General features: G+C 39.5%; 1 protein-coding gene across 4 annotated transcripts in view; it reads right to left on the bottom strand.

The window, feature by feature from the left end:
• CFAP46 (cilia and flagella associated protein 46) overlaps positions 1-21814 on the bottom strand; it is a 78884-nt gene that overhangs the window by 6820 nt on the left and 50250 nt on the right. For 2 of the 4 annotated variants that reach the window (XM_053388801.1, XM_053388802.1), the window contains exons 37-56: positions 20502-20648; positions 19865-20065; positions 18560-18672; positions 17955-18137; positions 15949-16084; positions 15013-15201; positions 13954-14142; positions 13459-13599; positions 12432-12611; positions 11162-11332; positions 10521-10618; positions 8329-8504; positions 7432-7628; positions 5905-6017; positions 4867-5060; positions 3923-4087; positions 3417-3487; positions 1925-1985; positions 1183-1218; positions 307-406 (exon numbers count right to left, since the gene is read on the bottom strand). In XM_053388801.1, the coding sequence (XP_053244776.1) occupies positions 307-406; positions 1183-1218; positions 1925-1985; positions 3417-3487; positions 3923-4087; positions 4867-5060; positions 5905-6017; positions 7432-7628; positions 8329-8504; positions 10521-10618; positions 11162-11332; positions 12432-12611; positions 13459-13599; positions 13954-14142; positions 15013-15201; positions 15949-16084; positions 17955-18137; positions 18560-18672; positions 19865-20065; positions 20502-20648 (2861 nt within the window). Of the gene's footprint in view, positions 1-306; positions 407-1182; positions 1219-1924; positions 1986-3416; positions 3488-3922; positions 4088-4866; positions 5061-5904; positions 6018-7431; positions 7629-8328; positions 8505-10520; positions 10619-11161; positions 11333-12431; positions 12612-13458; positions 13600-13953; positions 14143-15012; positions 15202-15948; positions 16085-17954; positions 18138-18559; positions 18673-19864; positions 20066-20501; positions 20649-21814 lie in introns of those variants that run through there. The other 2 variants (XM_053388803.1, XM_053388804.1) reach the window with 2 other exon arrangements.

The raw sequence follows: 21814 nt of genomic DNA, 5'->3' as shown, positions 1-21814 counted from the left end.
TGTCTCCGTACCAGGCATAATTTTACACGCCTACCCCAGGTCACTCCTTACTCACCATTTTTCTAAACTAAGAAGTCACAAAGGTCGAGCAACTTTAAGCCCCATTCTTTACAATGGGAAAATTTCTTAAACCACACACTGCAATCAGTGGGTGACTAAAGTGAAAGTGACTAAAGTTTGGCTGGGTTCCCTCCCTGCAACAGCCTTGTTTTGACTTCTTTACTAGCAGCATATGAACAAACATATTAGGCATTTGTTTAGGTACTAAAAAAAATGTGCAAAATTAATGAGAAACAACTTACATACCTTGCAAATTGCGTGTTACCCATAATTCCATCCCAACGGAGTGTAAACGGCTCAAATTTCTCTAGGAGTGTCTTAAATTTTTGTGCAGGATTATCTGATTCTGAGCATACAATTTTTTGTCATTAGGAACATAGGGTTTTCCAGTGCTTACACACCCACCCACCCACTCTGTATAATTTTAAGCAGCTGTAGCTTTTAAAAATAGTATTACAGTAGCTTCGTAAATAAGCCTAGAAAGGTTAGTAGCCTACCAAAAAAAAGTTACTAGCCTGCTAACAGGGCAGTAGTCTGTGTTTTCATGCTGACCACAGAAGACTGGAAGACTGGAAATGCAGGCATCTAGCAACTTAGGAGAGTACGGTTTTGTTTTGTTTTAGTTTTTCTTTTAAGTGCCTTCTACCCAGTGGACTATTAGAGGAGGGTCTAGATTCTTCTCCACTAGCCTGCTTTATTTCCATGTTGGTTGCAGAGGAAGGATTTTTCTCTTTCCACAACTAGCACACCAACCAAGCATGCTGAAGGAGTAGGCTCAGAGTGATCTGTCGTTCCTCTGCCAGCCTGCTCACTTGCCTATGGCAGCAGAATGATTTGTTCAACGCAAGACTACAACACCAACTTTTTCAGATATTACAGTTATCACATGGAGCTTTCTGCATGCAAAAAGAGGACCTTTAAAAAGTGACTTTCTTTAATATATAAAATAAAACCAGGTCATTCTCTTTCAACCATAAACTGTAGCCACTTTTAAACCTACATATTAGGTGCGCAGTGTTTGAAAATGGTTTCACTGATGTTGAAAAAAAGAAAATAGAGTTCTAGGTTGATTTCTACTACAGCTATTTTAATGGCAAACAAGTTATAATATACAAACTTTACCTCTTTCTGTTACATCATTGTATGGATCCACAACATCTGAGACATACCATTAAGAACATGCAAATGAAGGGTGTCAAATTTAAATATAATTAACTACATACAACTCCTCCCCCTGCCTCCAGTTTCGATTGGGTGCAGGAACCAGAAATAAAGCCAGTGGCACCCTCAGCATCCAATCCTAATGTGTCACCTTTTGATATCTTCCCTGAAGAAATCACCACCAGCAGTTCCCTCCCTCTGCTTACCAGGCTCCCACTTTTGTGCCTAAGCAAACTCTTTGCCCTTCCTAAGTCAGTAGCATCCAAGCTCTCTTTCCCAAGGCTACTGCTTAACCTCCATAGTCCTCTCACATGATGAAACCGCTTCCCTTCCATCTTTGCAGCTTAAGTATTGTCTAAAAAGCAAGTATTCTTTTCTACTGTCCAGAGGTCTCTCTCACACCAATTCCACACCATTTGCTCTCGACTGTAAAGGTTAGCAAACAGAAAGCTAGACACTTTCTATACACTTTGACACTTGCAATACTGCAGAATTTAGTAGCAACAACAGTAGTAGTAGTTGGCACAGGGAAGTCAGTCTGATTGCCCTACAAGCTTTCCTAGCTCTGAAGACGATTCAGTAATTGACACAGACAGTAGCAGTGATGTGGCTCGATTGCTGAGCTCAAGGGAACGAGCCGCTTGGATGTAAAACTCATGATTTAAGTATTCCATTTGCTAATCAATAGCTTCTGAAAGGATACATTTAACATTATGTATATCAATTGGAAGGCAGTTGGGTGGCGGAACACGGTTAAGGTTAGGCTGTTGAATAAGAAACAGTCATAGCTTTAGTATGAAAGAACACCCACAGCACAATTCTTAACTTCTTTTCTCAGAATGAAAGCCTAATAAGCTCCATTGGGACTCACCCTCTGGCAAGCATGCTCAGGGCTGGAATCCTAAGTAGCATCCATCAATACTGCATAACACTGTTTTTGTCATAATAACATGGAAAATGCTACTGCGTATAACTTTTGTGGAAGATCCCAGTTGCCACAAAAATCATGGCAGAGTGTGCATGCCACAGTTTTGATTGTAGGGAAGTAATATGAAAAAATTTCCTGATCAACACTACCTCTCAAGCACAGGGATTGCTCACGCTGTTTTGCTGTCCAAGGTAGAAATTAATTATATGCCCCCAGACCTTGTTAGGACTTTATTGATGGTTTTCTCCTATTGTAGTCCCTTTCCGAAGATTAAGACTTGGGAATAATAGGAACGCATAGGGGAGGTGAAGGAGGAAGAACACAAACAGCCTCCATATCTCAGACCTTGCTGTCTAAAGCAGTGGTGGACAATCTGTGGTTCTAGAGATGTGGGACAACAAGTCCTATCATCCCTGACTAAGGGTGATGGGAGCTGGAGTCCAACTAGAGCTGGCCAACCATTTGGATGCCTGAGCTGAAGGACTAGATTGTGCTTCCTCCATTACATGTTCTAGAACCTACTGGACTGATAGCCGAATCTTACTTCAGCACCAGTCATGGGTAATAATAATAATAATAATAATAATAATAATAATAATAATAATACCCTGCCCATTTGGCTGCGTTTCCCCAGCCACTCCCAAGGATAGAAGTCTAGCTTAGGGGGTGAAGATCAGGCTGTCTAGCACACATAGCCCTTTTTCCCAGCATCTCACTCCTGGTGCTTATCTCAGCATCTGCCGCCTGAGGTGTTTGTCTCAGTGTGCCTAATGGTAGGACTGTCTCTGAGTCCAACAGAATCTAGAAGTCCACAGGTCCCCCACTCCTGGTTGAAAGGGTCTAGGATGGAGTGAAGAATTATATTCGCCCTTGAAGAATTTCCCAAGATTTTTGACACCCAAAACTGCCTATATTGCCTATTGGGTTGGGACAGACTATTGATCCCTTTTTCAAGGCAACTTTATTACTAAAAGTATTTGCAAGGAATATTGGCGTGTGCTGTTTCTCCAGCAGTGCAGCAGGAATTTATGATCAACAATGAGAAGAATTATTATTGTGAAGTTTATAGGTCTCGTTTTGTAACAAAAGGTATAACAAGACGAAACAAGGATACATGCAAACACAATGCATTATACAACTGCTTCACTAATATGCATATTAAAGTTAAAATTAAACTATTAGAAAGTTGCAGAGTTTTGGGATCTTGAACAGGACATTATAATACAGCTTAGAAATGCATCAGATATCGTCAAAAATATATACTTACTACTTTCACACTCCTTCTGTGTTCACCTTTTGGCCTTGATTCTTTTTTCCCATCCTTTTTGAACTCATTTTCTGAAAATGTTAAAAGCACAACCATCCTTAGAATAAGATATGACACCCTCCCCCCAATCCTGCAGTGTTTTCCAGAGATTGACACACTTCTCATGGTCAGCAATGTATGTGAATTACAGAGATAGTCTGAAGGCTTATTACAAGTAATTCTTCTGATAACCAACATTTGCATTCTAACATTGATTGTATACACAGGTTCAAACACCACGATACTTTTTCACAGGAGTCTCTACATAAGAATAATAGAATCATAAAATTGTAGAATTGTAGAACTGGAAGGGACACTGAGACAGTTAATGGTGAGGTACAAGGCTGCTCCCTAAGCAGAAGTGTAAAATATATTATCGTGATACCAACTATTATCAAAAAGGGGTTCAAAGCCTATATCTATCTATCTAAGAATATATTTTCAAATATATATAAATTTGTCTGTACCTGATTCGTCTTTATGTAAGCGGTTGTAGAACATTTGGAGAGAAAAGTCTCTGGACACAGAACTTATTGTCTTTTCTTGAAAGATATTCAGACCCTCCAAAGGAAATTCCAAAAGACATTTGTCCACCAGTAGTATTATGCATTCTCCTATATCTTCAATGCCAGCTGAATGTAGGAAAAATGGGGAAGAAAAATAATTCTCAATAAAAGAATAACAACTGTTCTTCAATGGGAAGCATTTTTTCCTTCTGCTCAGATAAACTGACTCTGTTTTCATCCCCAGTTAAGATGAAGAGATAAATGAAGTCTTTAAACACACACACACACATTTGGGAAGCCCCTGGGAAAATCATGCAGAATATAGGACTTCTTGGTTCGGAGGTAGCCAGTGCCATAAATTAATCAGAAGTCAACATTTCTTTCTACACCCAAATATAATGGCTACATTCAAGCATAATAAACTGAGTCTTGGGTTTGCACACTTTCTCTCCTGCTTCTTGCACATGCAAAGGGAGGAGATTAGAAGTGTCTGCTCCTAGATTGAGGCAAACCATAGTTTATTGCCTCATCCACACCTAGAAATCTGTAATTTGCTCAAACCATAGGATGAAACCATTATTTGGGCTTCTGGTTTCTGGTTTGTGAGCAACCTATGGTTTGCATAAACCAGGAAAGGAAATTTCTATTGTCCTCCCAACATGCATGGACTATTGGGAAATGGGAAGAGGATTCACAAGCATGCAATGGTTTGTCATCGTGGTTAAATATAAACAGAACAATCTGCCTTTGAAAGTGCATAATTACAGAAATCACAGATAACTTATGCAACCCTGAGAATACAATACTTTATAATTCAAATTTTGTAGCAAACTATTTATCAAGAAGATAATTTTATTGGATCATCTGACACTATATATATATATGCTTTAAAACTTAAGACATACCTGGAGCTGTAGTGGCTTTCTCCTTATTTTTAGTTTTTGCTTTCCCTGCCTCACTTGCTTTGCCTTTTCCTGAGCCATCTGCTTTAGTTTTTCCTGGACTACCTTTTTTGCCTTTTCCTGAGTCACCTGCCTTAGTTTTACCTGAGTCACCTTTACCTTTTCCTGAATCAGCTGGAGAGACTGCTGGACTTGGCCTGAGGAGACAAAGACCAGGTCTTAAAAATATTGTACAGCATATAATTTTTTTAAGAACAGTAACAGGAATCAAATACTTGCAGTTTGTTTCATGTTACCTGCAATAGGAAAAGCAGAACTCACCTGGCTTTATCATACAAGAGAAACACGCATTCTCATAGTTTTACTTAAGGTTAACATAGACTTGCATAGTTCTGATGGTTCCAATGACCTGAATAAATTGGTATAAAATTACAGATGATGCTTCTACCTCCAGGCAGCAGGTGCTACAGGGACCAAGATGAACCAAGCACATCACTGGCAGTAGTGGCTACTGGACAAAGATACCTTACTGTGACACTGCCAATGCCTGAAGAAATCAGGTTCCAAAGATTGTCTGACATGTGTCTTTTCAGAGGAAGCAGAAGTCTCCTACGGTGCAGATTTGCTCCTGCACTTCGATAAGAAATTTCTTTTATTAGGTTTGACAGGTTTTTCTTGTAATGGTCTATAAAATGGGGTACTAAAAATGGCCTCTTAGATTCCTGTTTGCAGTTCTATTTGTTCAGAATGAAAACAACTGTGCTTTTGTCAGCTTCCTTTACTATATCAGAATTGCTTCAGAGGCTGGGAACAACATTTATTTCTTAAATTTATATACCACCCTTCATCCAAGTGTGACACGGTGGTTTATAGTATAAAAACACAAAAATACATACTATAATAACAAACAAAATAATACCCACCCCCACTGTTTAAAAGGCCAGAGATTGTTTAATTAGGCAAAGGCCTGGGAGAAGAGGAATGTTTTTGCCTGGTGCCTAAAGATATGTAACAAATAAGAGAAAACATTTGAAAAAATACCTCAGCTCAGAGAAATCAAATTGTGACAATACAGGTTTCAGATATTCTTCTACGTCTTTCATGATAGCCTGGAATTCTGATATAAAATGTTCTTCATCTTCATTTTCTGTTTCCTATGATATAAAGTAAAACAGTGATTGATTTATTTTTTAAAAGGCATAAGAATATCAAAGACAGAAAGGAAAATTGAATAGCCAAATAGAAATAGAACAGTCATGAAAATTTAGTAATGTTTAAACTATCCCAGGTCTAAACTGAACAATCACCTTTAAACAACGTTACACCTTATTTTTATGTATGTGTTATTTTATTTGATAATGTGTTCTCTAACGAAAACACTGGTGCAATAGCTGTAATATTTATAAAATCATCCACTAGAATAGTAGTCATCAACCTTTTGGGACCAGGAACCCATCTTTAGCCAAAACATACTTTTGGATACTCAATTTTTAATTGTTTGTCTTATACTAGGATTTAGGCAGTGATGCCGTTATGACTGAATTTAGATCCGGCTATCACCCAATGGTGGGTCCTGACTAAAGATGGTGGTGGAATTCACTACAGGCAGACTGAGCATTGGACTGGACTGTAGTCTGCTTGGCTGCTCTCTTCATGAAGCAATTTTGCTTGCAGGGGATTTCTGTAGATTTCCTTTCAACCAGTTTGTATTTACTTTTACTTCTGTCTCATTGAGTCCCATGAACGTATTTTTGTAATAACATTATAATAGTATTCATTAGGGCGTCATTAATAACAACATTATTTTCTAAAAGCTAAAAGGCCAGATTCGGAGTAGTTAAAAATAGCAAAGTGGGAACTAAAGCAAAATGGTGCAGGTGATGAGAGCATCAAACTGGGATCTGAACCAGTGTAAAGAATCAGATGACATCCCTAGTTCTGATTCTGTAAGAAAAACCTTGGAGCCTAATTTGATCAGTAGAATGTTTGGTATCTGGTGGGCGGGGCTTGTGTGTCATGCTCTGGAATCAGCCCCTCCCTTCATTATGTTCCATTAAGTTTCAAATAAGAGGGACCAACTGTCTTTTCTTTCTTTCTTGCCTCAGACTTGCCTCATATTGTTGTATTTAGTTTCTCATTATTGTTATTTTACTTATTATTTCTTTATTATATTCATTATAATAAAATATATTACATTATTATTATCTATTATTATTAAAGCTTAGTTTACATTTACATGAGCCCCTTAATTTTCTCAAAGGAAAAGAAACTTTGCTGAGGAGAGGTGTGGAATGTCCTAAACTGTGTGACTGAGGGGATATTCCCAGATTGATTTTGTTAATCACTCCCCACATCCATAACAGACTCCCCAGTTGAAAACCAATGCCATAGGGCATTTTATTATTTATACCCTGCTCATCTGCCTGGGTACTAGCTGACACTAGTGAAATTATTATGGACAACAACTTACGCTGTATTCACAAGAGGAAAAAGTAGTTATTAAATATTACTCTACTTTCTCAGTACATCAGGTGTGAAAACACCAATATGAACAAGTGCAGTTCTTACAGTACTTTTTCTTCCTGTTTCTACTTTGATGACTGATTCTTGCAGTTTTTGAAACTCATTTTTGTCTTCATGGCTTCTCTCTGGTGATGTTTGTCTCCGAAGACTCCTCATCCTTTCATCTTTCAAAACCTTTACCTTCTCCAGCAAATTCATCAAAGTATTAGAATTCACCTGGGATCGCACAATTTTAGCCTGCACTGATGTAAATTAAAATACAAACCTATTAAAAACATTTTGACACTTGCAATGCATTGTAATTTTTTTAAACATGCAACGCATCTTCATTTTCCATATCCAGGCATACAGAAAGGATCCAGGCACAAGAGAGCGTGAATTACTGCAGCAGTGGTAGTAGTGTTAAATAAATTAGGTGATGATATAACCTTTGTGAACCAAGATAACTTGGGGATGCATGAGTCATGGAGCTGGGATGACTCAATCCTAATCCTTCACTGTGGGCACCAATTTAACACTTGCACCGGGAATTCAAATGGTTTAATTCCACAGGATGGGTTGTATTTCTACGCAAGACTACCTGGGGCTAAAGGTTTTTTGGCAGCCATGAAAAATATTTCCATGTTTCAGCAAGAAACTGAGGGGAGAGCAAGTGTCCTCACTCTGAATGGGTAGGTGGCATTGGGACTTCATCATGCTCATGACGTGATCCTCCAGCTGGCTGAAAATACTGTTCCCAGCTAGAAGGTGCACTTTAAAAAGTGGAGCTGGAGCTGCTGCAATCACAAAGCAAATAAAATTGAGTGGAAGAGGGCTCTCAAGGGCATAATTTGGTTCCCTCAAAAATAGGACATTTTTGCCCCAAATATTCATGTGTGAAGTTTCAGTACAGCCCAACAAAAGAGAACCATAATTGAATCTGCACTTCTTAGGAATGCTTACAAGTTGGCTGATTAGTTTTTCCCTTTTGTTGCCCACTCTTCTCCTTCTGCTGCCCGCTCTTCTCCTTTTGCTGTCCACTCTTTTCCTTCTGCTGTCCACCCTTTTCCTTGTGGTCCTTTTGTTCCTTTGGATTGGTCAATTTCACTTTCTCAAGCAGTGCGCCATACAAGTAAGATCTAGGGAAGAAAACAAATCAAATTTTTCAGAAGACCGTTTTCCCTCAGATAATGCCTTATTCCCTTCTTATCCAGCATAAATTTATAACTGAATGTGATGCAAGTACCTAACTACCTCAATACTCCAAATGATAGCAGGTTATATGTATGTGAATATCCCGCTTTCCGAACACAATGCATTTCCACAAATTGTTTGTTAGGCGAGTGTTTACAGAATGAGCTGATGATTCCTATTATTTCCTATGGGAACATTTCTAATCTGTGATCTCTCTCTCCCCTCCTGCCATGGTTTCCTCCTAAAATGGCTGCAGCCAAACAGGAAAGAAGAGACAAAGGGATAAACTGATTTGTCTGCTCCCTCCTGCTCCCTGATTTGTCCGATCCCTCTGCGCAGTTCCTCTATCCATGGCTCCTTCCCCAAAATGGCTGCCACCATTTTGCACAAGCAAGCAAGGAAGTGGGCAAACTCTGAATCAGCCATGTATGTAGCAATGTTTGGTCATAATTTTTATGTTTGGGTGTATGAAATCGCAGATAGTGTCTGATAGTGGGACCTGTGTGTAGTTTGAAAAAGTCTGTGCTACATTTTTGAGATCCTTAACTCTACTTTCCCTGCATTTACTGGGGAAGGAAGGAGAATTCCTTCGAGAAAGGCAAGGAACCCAGAGTAGCAGAAACAACTAAAACTGGGAGAAGGTGCTCAAGTGGAATGGGTGGTGGATGGTTTCTGTCATGTTTTTAAAAACCTCTTTCTTCACATTCATAGCTAAATATAATAGATCGGAAATACCGTGACAAACTTCCTGGCTTTGAAATAAAAATGGAAAGAATGCAAATAAATAAAAAAAATGTAATGGTGGAAAGCCAGAAGACAAATACTATCCTCAAGTACTATCACTGTTAACTGTAGTTATCCAACAGGGAGCACCTTATCTTCAAAACATGCGATAACAAATGCACCTTTCTTCAAACCCATCTTTTCAAAGTGGGAAAGGACCTGAAGTGCAGGAGACAACCATATATACCATACATAGTTAAAACTGCTGGTACACAGCAGCTGCTGGAAGTTGCTGAAGGAAAAGATGTCACAGGACTGGCAAAGCGATATTGAAATGATATGAGTGCACAGAGGCAGCCAAGAAGCAGTTTGGGACGCAACAGACAGACGTTCAGTGGTGGGTTTGATTCTAACAAAGGCCAGGCACAGCTATTTCTCTTTGCTTACACTATAATCACTATGTTTTACTGAAACAGAAGCTGAAGAGCATGGCCCTATAAAAATGAAATACGTAACCATTGTGTATTTTCCTTTAAACACGAGTAAGATCTGGGTAACACTGCTATGGTGAAGGATTGGCTACAAACCAGAACATGAATCCATGGTTTACCCCAGACTTCTCCCACCTGGTGCCACCCTGATGTTTTGCTGAACAACTTTCAGGAGCTCCATTCAGGGATGATAGAAATTGTAATCCCAAACATCTGGATGGTACCAGGCTGAGAAAAGCTGATTCATGCTAACCATGCTTCTCCTGTTTGCTAGATGACAAACAGCCTTTGCTGGTGTCTTTCAACCAACAGCCTCAGAGAACAGGGCTTGACCAGTTAAACCAAATTAGATATTTGAGATCATAAACAGGATGAAGTAACAAACTATGACTTGCACTAACCAGTCATGGTTACATTTTATGCCTGCACCAAAGCAATGGCATATGGAACAGACACTCTAACAGCAATGGCTGGTGGGCCACTGCTTTCCTGAAATTATCACCTCTGCTACTGCTCTGGTGTGCGAGAAGGAAGAGGAGTGAGATGGCGGCGGTTCCAGCATGGTGTTAATGCAACAGCAGAGCCAATCCGGCATTCCTGCTAGTACATTTACAACATCCTGGCATCACCCCTCCCCCTCTTGGTAAATCCAACAATGGTGGTGATTAGAGGCCAGGTAAGCACCGCCACTCCACTGACTGCAACTGTATTGCAAACGAGTGCCAACATGAGAACCTATATTCATACCTGTCTTCTGAATGCTGGAGAATCATTACATGAAAATTTGGTGGTAATTCATTCATGATGTTAAAGTGTTGTGGAGAAATACAAAGATTTCCCCATGCCTATGCAAAAAAAGGTAACAGTGAATAAATTTTCAGACCGTTTAAAACATAACTTTAATCTTTTCATGACAAAGTGTCAAAGTAATAGCATGGCTGGGTTGTAGAATTCTTATTAGCCATATTTTTGTAATATATACGCCAGTGATTCAGTACCCTCCTGCTCCTAACCATCTGGTGGTGCTGCAGGAGGGCAGTAGCCCTGAGAGCCCAGTTTGTCATAACATAGAAGTCTGCAGCGCTATCTGTGAACTACAGTGCATTAGAAAACGTACATTACAAAAAACAGAGCAAGTTGCAAAAATTTTAACAAATTTTGCTCAGACAATCTAGCACTGCTTTTTAATTCTTCCCTCCAACTTGTAATGCTCTTACCTGCTTTATATTCCAATATATATAGCACACACACACAATTTGTAGGGCAAGAGAATAATTGATCATATATGTTCCAAACAGGTGTTCCACTACAGCTAGGGATCATTCTCAGGTCCTATAGATCCCTAGCTGGATGAGAAATTGCAATTTTATTTTAACTGAGCAAGTTACCTTTGAGATTGCAGCCAACCTGTGCTCCACATTTTTTAGAAGACTGCATGTAACATCTCCTTTTTGTTGCAAGTGGTGCTGCAGATGCAGCATCGCTGCCAGCTGTGATTTGCTGGTGTTCAGTGTAGCTGCTAGCAGGATGTTTTTCATCATCAGTGATGCTGAACAGCTCTGCAACATTTTAATACAAGTCTAGTTTGGGAAATGTTTTAAAACAGATTTCTAATGAAAACCCTTTCAAGAAAGCATGAAACGAAGTGGCCCCGATATGGTGATTATTTACATTCACAGTAAAGAAGCCCTGACATCAAAATACTAAGAATGCGTTTTCTCAGCTATTCAGCTTCTTTCTGTGGAATGATCTCTCCATAAATGTGCTTCACTGAAATGCTTCCCCTCCACGCCTGGTTAAATGATATTTATATAATTGACTAAGGAGCTATTGGTGTAAGGAAGGGATAGTACTGGTGGTGATAAAGCTTCTGCTAGTGATTGGCTGAGCTAAATTAACATCACCAGGGTTGAAGGATGAGGATGGACAAATTAAAAAATGGGTGTCTGGCTACCATTGACTGATCTGCTTTCTCTCTAAGGAGGGCCAGTATGGGCAGAAGTTAAGGGGAGACTGAAAGGTGGCAGATTAAGGAGACGGCAAGAAGAGATAAAACGCACAAAGCATTTATTGAAAAGTTGCTTAAATTATGTAAATGCCATAAACTGGAGATTTCAGCTAGTCATTTTTGATGGGAAAGGGCTTCAGCAAAAGTTTTAGGAAGAAAGAAGGAATGTTTTCCACTAATTAATCATGTGGTTGGGGGCTATCTGAATGTCTCCTTTTCCCTCCTTCTCCTCGTCACCAAGCTGCCCTTCCCTTTTGACAGCCCTGGATTGCTCCAGATGGATCCAGCCCAACTTCAGGGTGATCCAGGGATGCCACACCCCAATTTGGTTGAATCCTGGGTTGACTTGAGTCAGCCTGATTTTAGGATCTGGCATTTGGTTGGATCTGGTGCACAGCCCCCAAAATACATGTTCCAAAACACTGAACCACTGATAGTTGATTGCAAGTGTTATGCTTGCACAAGGCTTAATTTATGTTTGCTACATATTTAAAGTAATAATTACATCACATGGGAATAGAAACCATCACATAAAAGAAATGATTTTATTTAGTAATATCACAGTCTGAATTCACATGTTCTTAATACTTTTAAGATTGACTTGGCTGATTATGGTACTAAAGGGCTAATTGAAGTAGCTGTTGTCTCACCTGATAAAGGGCCAAAAACTGGCTTGCTGAAACGGAGTCAAATCGTCCAAAGCACTCCACCATTTCCAAGCTAGCAGCAGCCAGGATATCAATCATGTTATTGTTCATTGCAACATTAATGCTCTGCAGCAAAACCTCCGTTGACTGAAACAGGTATCTTTGGGTCCAAGTCTGTTTCCTCTATATAGCAAAGATCAGAATCCTATGTATTCAATATTGCTAAAACTACATAAATCCAACATAAATTGTAGTTTATCACTTCAAAGAAGATAGAACATTCTGATCTCATATAACAGTTCTTAATGGAAAAGATTAAATGTTTCTAGGGAGGACAAATGGGCATAAATTGAGACTTTCATACTAGGCTCCCAGTTATGCTATTTTGTCCCTCAGAGCATCCTATTAGGGCTCTATTAGATTATGTTTTCCATTTAGTTCAAAATAAATACATGTTCCTGCTGGGCTTCCTTTTTCTGACTCTTTATCCATGGAACAAAAATCCAGGAACAAAACATTTTATAAATGAGGAAAGTGATGAAAAGATGATGCAAAGTAATTAAAAATGATTAACATGAGAACAGCTAGATCAATATGAGCTTATATTCCTTTTTAAAAATTACTTTCCAAAAAAAGAGAAAAAGGTCCAGTTCTTATTTTCATCTCATTTTACAAAAGACTTTTAGAAACCAACATACCAAGAAATCAAAGAAATCAAATACAAAAAATGGAAAATTAGCAGCAAATAAATTTTTAGTTTTTTCCTGAACAGCTTGTTCAAATTCTTTACTATTTACAGCCTTTTCAAATTCTTTACTATTTACTTTCTTAACTAAAATTCTACTTTATGTGTTATCTTATAAAAATATTCTACAGTGAAGTGGAAATGTCCTAAACACTTTCCCCTCACTGCCTGTCTTTTAGTACTGACCTGGCATGTCCTAAACTTAGAATTTACTATATGTGTGTGTGTGTGTGTGTGTGTGTGTGTGTGTGTGTGTAAAGTACTTAGGTTATCACATAAATGTACCCTTAATTCACTTGCTTTCCTCCTGTAATCATCAAGCTGTTTTTTGGTAAGTTGCAAACCCGGAGTTGGTGTTTCACTTTCATCACATTTTGCTTCTGATTCTGGTGAGGGGGATTTCTCAAGGACAGGTTTAGGTTCCTCCTGTCCATCACAAAAGAATTAAACAAACAAAGCATTGTCAAAATGTAACGCATGAAATGTGCGAACACATACACAAAGCCCAGTCCTAATACGCTATGCAATGGTGACCACACACACAAACTCCTCCTTTGTCTGATGTGGCACTCTAGTAACTACATGGACCCTTTAATTCGCAGGTTGTCACATTTATTCCAAAACTTATTCCAATTTGTAAAATCCCGTGCACACAATCCACACAGGACACAATAAAACACCAAATAAAAATGTGGAATAAGCCGAAAACAGATTTCTGAAGTTGTTCATTTCCCCACTTCCATTAACACTTTGATTAAATGTAGTAAAAATATGCCGTACCGCTGCCTTTTCACTCCAGTGAACATCTGTAAAGATGGGGTTTGTATGATCAGCCATTAAACGCAAACACTTCCCAGTGAGATAGAGGTATTTGGCTCTGATATCAGGACAGCCAGTATAAAGACTCTGTAGGCTTGTTAGCTGAGCCTGGGCATTATGGCCAATTGTGCAGCTGAGTTTTAACCATGCCTGTCAGAATTCAGAAAACATGAAATAAAACCAATATGCTGGAAACTGGTAACATTATGAACAGCAAAAATGATCCAATGCTTCAGAAATGGAGTACAGTGGTACCTTGGTTCTCAAACGCCAAAAACCTGGAAGTAAGTGTTCCGGTTTTCAAACGTTTTTTGGAAGCTGAACGTCCGATGCGGCTGTCGGCTATTGTTTCCGGGGCACCTGCACCAATCAGAAGCTGTGCCTTGGTTTTTGAACATTTAGGAAGTCAAACGGACTTCCGGTACGGATTAAGTTTGGCGTTTTTGTTTCTGCTATTTATTTTGCGTTTTTGTTTTTGAGGTTTTTTCGGTTAATTTGTTTTTGTGACTGTATGGAACCTAGCTCAGCTACTGATTGATTGTGTGACTGTGGAAATGGATAAAAGCCCCCCATCCAAACAATGACAATCATCAGCGCAGGTAAGAAAAAAATAATAATTTTTATTTTATCATCTACAATACTGTCTTATTTATTTTAAAGTACAGTACAATGATTATTGCTTTCATGTTATGGATCCATGGTATTGTTAGATAGTAAAATTCATGTTAAATTGTTGCTTTAGGGGTTGCTTTTAAACGTCTGGAATGGATTAATTTGTTTTGCATTACTTTCTATAGGAAAGCGCACCTTGGTATTGGAACGCTTTGGTTTTGGAACTGACTTCCAGAACGGATTAAGTTTGAGAACCAAGGTACCACTGTACTGATGATTCTCTAAAGTTTGCTTTGATAGAAGTCACAGCGCAATCCTATGCTGAAGTAAGACCTATCATTGTCTTATTCCCAAATAAGTGCATATATGATTGTAGCCCAAACCACAGGAAAGCAATGACACACAAACCTGCTCAACAGAAGCAACATCAGGTGTAAACCTCACAAAATCCTCGATAATCTGCTCAATCTCGTCTGCTTTGGCCTCTTTCTTTTTTTTCTCAATATTGATGAGAACAAAAATATCCAAAATGATCTCTGTAAGTGTCACCTTCATGCTAGCCAGTTTTCTCATCAAGGGAGTGTTTATATTTTTAGTCTGAAATACAAAAATAAGACTGAGTTAAAAAGAACATTCCGGATTCTAGGACTGTGGTGGATGGCAAGACGAAACACATCAGAGATAGAGTGAGAAAAGTGAAAATCTTGCACCCCGAAGATTAAAAGGCCACTGCTCTGTTGGGGTGGGAAACACAGATCTGTTAAAGAAAATAAATGAAGGAAAAAAAGAATAGAGAAGGGAGGATCATTTGCGGCTTTTCAAAATGACACTTATTACTGCATGTAATATTTACAAATGTGAAGGCTGCTGACAGCCACAAAGACCTGTCCAAATTTCCTGCCAATGCTTGTATTCAGTGTAGCTGTTCTAGTATTCTCCCAACTCTCTGGAGTAGATTTGGGGAGGGCAGGGGCAGCACGCTGGGGCAGGAGAGGGAGCAAAGTCCTGATGCGTTAGCAGGAATCATTGAGCAGGCTTCCACTAGCACAACAATTTAGTTGAATATGACCCGAAATGTCCCCAATTTGAAGTTGCAATAAGGAATGCCGATAATGACCACTGAGTAACTGCCTCCATTGGTTTATCTCTGTATTTTCAGATGTTCACCAGATTTGGACGGGACTTTGAACGTTCTCATTTGACTGTCAACAGTCTCCACATTTTGCAGTGCAGTCTTATACATGTCCACTCAGAAACGAACTTCACTGAGCTCAATGGGACTTACTCCTTATTAAATGTGCGTAAGACTACAAGCTGATTTTAAGACACAACTACCTTACCTACCTCATTAACTGGAATCACATTATTAATATAGCGAAAAAGCTCTTCCATTTGTGATACTGCTTCTTGAGCTAACTTGTAAGCATCAAGGTAATGACTCTGCTTGTCTACCTTGTATACTGCATGTTTTCCGAGAATCCTGTCAAAAAGAAAAGAAAAAAGCAACATTAAAAATTATTCAAAAATGCTATTTAGCCCTTGATAATTTATCTATTTAGAAAGATAACCAGATAATGTTTTTTTTCTGCAGTTTTAGCAGCATGTGCCAATTTTGTGTTCAAAGAGATAACCACCATTCACTAAAGGCAACCAATTAAATGATACAAGTATTTTATTTTTCAAAAATGCCAAGTGTGTGTGTATGTGCATGAATGAATGGAATCACACAAACGTAAGATGTTGATTGAAAGTGTCCACAAAGGAAAAGTTACTTCTGTGCTTTCACATTTCCGGATATTGTCCATCACTACTTTCAATCAAGATTACTATTACTTCCATTTACAGTGGTACCTCGCATCACAAACACCTCGGGTTACAGACACTTTGGGTTACAGACTCCACTAACCCAGAAGTAGTACCTTGGGTTAAGAACTTTGCCCTAGGATGAGAACAGAAATTGTGCAGCGGCAGCGGGAAGCCCCATTACCTAAAGTGGTACCTCAGGTTAAGAACGATTTCAGGTTAAGAATGGACCTCCAGAATGAATTAAGTTTGTAACCAGAGGTACCACTGTATTCAAAAAGGAATGGTAAATATTAGAACTACTACATGCAGCTTGTGATCCAGCAAATAATATGAATACAGAAGGTATTTCCCATCAAAGCTTAAGAATTGTTTCTGCTCATGGCCTAGGCAGCAAACTGCTAAGTCACAACAAGCCTCCATGTGAACACAGCCACATTCTTCCTCCACTGGACCTGCTGCTGCCTGGCTACCTTGAGCTAAGCTATGGCTACCCTTAGCATTAGGTGCAAAACTGTAGTTTGCTTCTCTCAACAAAGAACAAAGCTTGATTACAGCTGGTGGTTTGTCTGGAGCGAGACAAACCATGAACCCAGCTTGCATATAATTGACAGTGCAGCAACAGGACCGGAGGAGGAGGAAAGAGGTCACAATTTCCACTGTGAGGACCTGCACATTTGCATAAGCATGCTTAGCCATGATTTGGCTTCCCACTGCATGTGAACCAGGCTAATGTGGGTCGGCTTCACGCACATTTTGTTGTGTTTCAGCCGCTGCTTGTGCAATTTGATTCAGATGCAATAAAGAAGTTCTATTTTTGTTTGTAACTGTTTAGACTCAATGTTGAAAAAGCAAGCCAGAAATAATCAGCAGTTGAAGCGATCAGCGTGTGGGTTTTTTAAAAATATGCACGGGCCAGTTTCCAAAGATCTGCTCAGCATGTGCCAAAAGTGCTTTAGATTTGTGTGTGTTCTTAACAGCAAGCCACTTCTTTCCTATACTGCAAGACAAAAGAACTTTGAAGCTGAAGTTAGTTGCAAGTGGTTCAAGAAGTGGCATGGATACCTGTTGCAGAGAGGGAGGAAATCCACTTTGTGACCGTAAGTTCTTGAGCTATCTTAAAATTGTCCTTTGGGTCTCTGCCTATTTACATTCAAATAAATAATCAAGGACTATTATGGACTTGGAGGGACGCGGGTGGCGCTGTGGGTAAAACCTCAGCGCCTAGGACTTGCCGATCGCATGGTCGGTGGTTCGAATCCCCGTGGTGGGGTGCGCTCCCGTCGTTCAGTCCCAGCGCCTGCCAACCTAGCAGTTCGAAAGCACTCCCGGGTGCAAGTAGATAAATAGGGACCGCTTACCAGCGGGAAGGTAAACGGCGTTCCGTGTGCTGCGCTGGCTCGCCAGATGCAGCTTGTCATGCTGGCCACGTGACCCGGAAGTGTCTGCGGACAGCGCTGGTGAGATGAGCGCACAACCCTAGAGTCTGTCAAGACTGGCCCGTACGGGCAGGAGTACCTTTACCTTTACCTTTATTATGGACTTACCTGTGAATATTTGCACGTACCAGCAAAACCTCAGTACTACGATCTTTATACCGGTAAGAAAGGAAGTCCTTCTCAATGTGAATTAATTTATCATATGGCTCCAGCAACAATCTTGCTAAGTCATTAGGATGACTACTAGCATTGATGTAGTCTTGACCAAACTCTACATGAATATATGCTTTCCTGCATAGAAGAGTATATTAATAGTATTGGGTAAACTATCTCAATAATATATTAAATATTTGATCAAGTATGCTGTACTAATACACTTTTTTCTTTGCATGTTTTTAGATTTCGATGACTAATGCTAAGAGAAAACCATAATTTTATATTTATGCTTGGATTATGCTGCGTTTGCATTAAGAAAAGCACAGTGAGAGTTAAAAAAATTACCCTAAACATATTTATGCAAAAGTAAATCCCATGAAGATTTCAGTGGGGATTACTCTCTGGAAAGGGTATATAGGATCATATACCCAGGACTAAGTTTCATTGAACTGAATGGGATTTACTTCTGAGGTAACATGAATATGTTTGCATTGTTGGTTAGTTAACAAACCATACATAAAAAGTTATTATAAATGTTTTAACTTGTAATGAATTACCTGGCTTCAAGGAATGCGATTATAATACCCAACTCAGCTTCTCTGTTGGGTCTTCCCAGCAATAATGGTCTCAATGCATTTACAGTTCTCTGCAGAAAATGGCCAGACTGTAGCTATGAGAAAGCAGAATTGTTCAAAACATTTTAGGCCAGGTATTTATTCTATCCAGAGCAAATCCATTCAATGAAAACACAAGCTGTGTTTTACCAAAGAGCATATGACTCACCAGGTATACCTTAATTAAATATAGCTACAAAAGGAGGATACTGTGATCTCTACATAAGAAAAAATGGTTTTAAAAAACCAGAAGGTTCCACATTCCACTGATTGGGAACAGTGTTCATAGTGCTATCAAGTTCAATATATGCAGTGCTTTTTTCTGGGGGGATGCAGGGGGTATGCATACCCCTAAACATTTCGTGAATCTTTGTACTTTTGCCCATTTACTGTATTTATTTCCCCCGATTTGAACTATAAAATGGTGATTTTCTTGAGTCAAAATGAGAGTACCCCTAAACATTTTTATAGGGGAAAAAGCACTGAATATATGTCTTAGTGGAAAATTGCCAATGTGAAGCTCAATACAGTCACTTTTGACTTCAACACAGGGACTTCTAAAAAAAGGAGGGCATTGCTTATAAAGGAAGTCGAAAGTAAAAGTCAAGAAGGCCAAATCTCTCCAAGGCCAAGGGATAATGTTATTAAAAACTAGTAGAAGCTCAACTAGAATATATACTGCAAATCAGAAAAGGTATTACCAAGGCAAAAAAAAAAAAAAGAAGAAGAAGAAGAAGAAGAAGAAGAAGAAGAAGAAGAAGAAGAAGAAGTCAGGGTAGTTAACAGAATCAGGCAAGCTGTCAGAGGCAAGAAGGTACCTTTTAGAAAATGGGAGACTTTACCCAAATAAGGAGAACAAAAGGGAACCAGAACTTAAAATAAACGCAAGCTAACAATAAAAGATGCAGAAGAAGAAGAGGATGAGGGAGGAGGAAAAAAATGTATTTCATGAACATACTGCTAAAAACATTAAAATTAACCCAAAAATATTTAAATACATTAGAAGAAGGAAACCAGCTAAGGAGGTGATTCAGCCTTGGATGACAAGGGAGTAAAAAGTGTGTTAAAGGGTGGGGGGAAGAGACAGCAGAGAAGTTGAAGGAATTCTTTGCATCTGCATTCATTGCAGAATACGTAGGACAGATCCCTGTGGTTGAACTAGGTTTCTTGGGAAGGGCGCATGAAGAACTGAAGCAAACATCAGTGACAAAAGACAAAGTGAGGTAAATATCCAGAACATTTCCTTACCATTTTGTCTTTTCTTTCCTCATCTTCCCCTAAAATTGCATCTGTGAGACACAAAGTGCTATTCAGCCAAAATTTCTCATTCCCACCTATCAATTGTGCCTTCTCGAGCAGTTCTTTAGCTTGTCCATGTTTTTGTTCCAAGTTAGCTAGCACAGCTAGAAGATAAAGGCACCGCGATACAGTACAGAGGTCATTCATTTCCTAGAAAAAATGTTATTTCAAGTAAATGAAATTGTAAGTTCAGTCTTACCAAAGACCCAAGGGCATCCCAGTGTTACGTATTTAGAACAATTAAAAACAAACAAAATCGAGAACGTGTAAAACGCATCTCCTAATCTTCCACAGGAGTTTATTAGGAGAAACTCAGATTAAAATGACTTTAATTTTCATGCTAATTTCTTTTAATTTTTTTTGCAAATTGCTGCAAAATATGGAGAATTGAAAAATGAGAAACTGAGAGAACCTTCCATTGCTACCTGGAAGGAAGCCCTAGGACTTCTCTAAGATTAAATTTGAATAAATAGTTCAAAAGAAGACAACTTGAAAGCTGGGAGGGAGCACTGAGGGAATCTTATGTCTATGCCAGTGCATAGTGGACTGGATCACATTCCAGTTTGGGATCAATTTTCAAACTTACCTGAGTTGCATGGTGTGCTTCTGCAAGTAGAAGCCTTGCTGGCTGATATAAACCTAATTGCATGAGGACTTCAGCTTTGTCTATCCACAAGTAGGGGAAAGAAAGCCCACTTAATCCCTTTTCAGTCACAGGGTTCAGTTCCAAAATCTGTTTTTAAAAAGAAAGAAAGAGTGATCCTAGAATTGCAATTCCATTTTAGTCAGCATTTAATTCTAAAATTGGTGAAAGGGATTTTGCTTAGCATTCCAATTCCTTTAAAAAAAATCTGAAATCTGTTGTAAAGCCTGATGAGAATTATTATTATTATTATTGTTTTATTATTTATACCCTGCCCTTCTGGTTGGGTTTCCCCAGCCACTCTGGGCGGCTCCCAACAGATTATTAAAAACATGATAAAACATCAAATACTTAAAACTTCCCTAAACAGGGTTGCCTTCAGATGTCTTCTAAAAGTCAGATAGTTGTTTATTTCCTTGACATCTGATGGGAGGGCATTCCACAGGGCGGGTGCCACCACCGAGAAGGCCCTCTGTCTGGTTACCTGTAACCTCACTTCTTGAAGTGAGGGAACCACCAGAAGGCCCTCAGCGCTGGACCTCAGTGTCCGGGCTGAATGATGGGGGTGGAGACGCTCCTTCAGGTATACTGGGCTGAGGCCATTTAGGGCTTTAAAGGTCAGCACCAACACTTTGAATTGTGCTCGGAAACATACTGGGAGCCAATGTAGGTCTTTCAACCGGTGTTATGTGGTCTTGGTGGCTGCTCCACCAGTCTAGCTGCCGCATTCTGGATTAGTTGTAGTTTCCAGGTCACCTTCAAAGGTAGCCCCATGTAGAGCGTATTGCAGTAGTCCAAGTGGGAGATAACTAGAGCATGCACCACTCTGGCGAGACAGTCGGTGGGCAGGTAGGGTCTTAGCCTGTGTATCAGATGGCACTGGTAGACAGCTGTCCTGGACACAGAATTGACCTGCGCCTCCATGGACAGCTGCGAGTCCAAAATGTCTCCCAGGCTGCTCACCTGGTCCTTCAGGGGCACAGTTACCCTATTCAGGACCAGGGAGTCCCCCACCCCGGCCCCCGCCTCCCCAAACTGTACTTCTGTCTTGTCAGGATTCAACCTAAATCTGTTAGCCAATATAAGCCTGTGCATAAGATCAAAAATCAGCAATACAGGAGGCAGAAATAAGAGGTGCATGGTGATAGGAAATGCAGTTCTAAAATAATGAAACAAAGTATGGGGTAGGTGAGTGAACAGCTGAGGAAGAAGCCAACACAAGACAGGACAAGAGGCCCAGAGGCGGGTGGGGATAG

This window comes from Podarcis raffonei, chromosome 5 (genome assembly GCF_027172205.1).
Source record: "Podarcis raffonei isolate rPodRaf1 chromosome 5, rPodRaf1.pri, whole genome shotgun sequence".
Lineage (NCBI taxonomy): Eukaryota > Metazoa > Chordata > Lepidosauria > Squamata > Lacertidae > Podarcis > Podarcis raffonei.
This window is presented reverse-complemented; position numbering and strand designations above follow the sequence as displayed.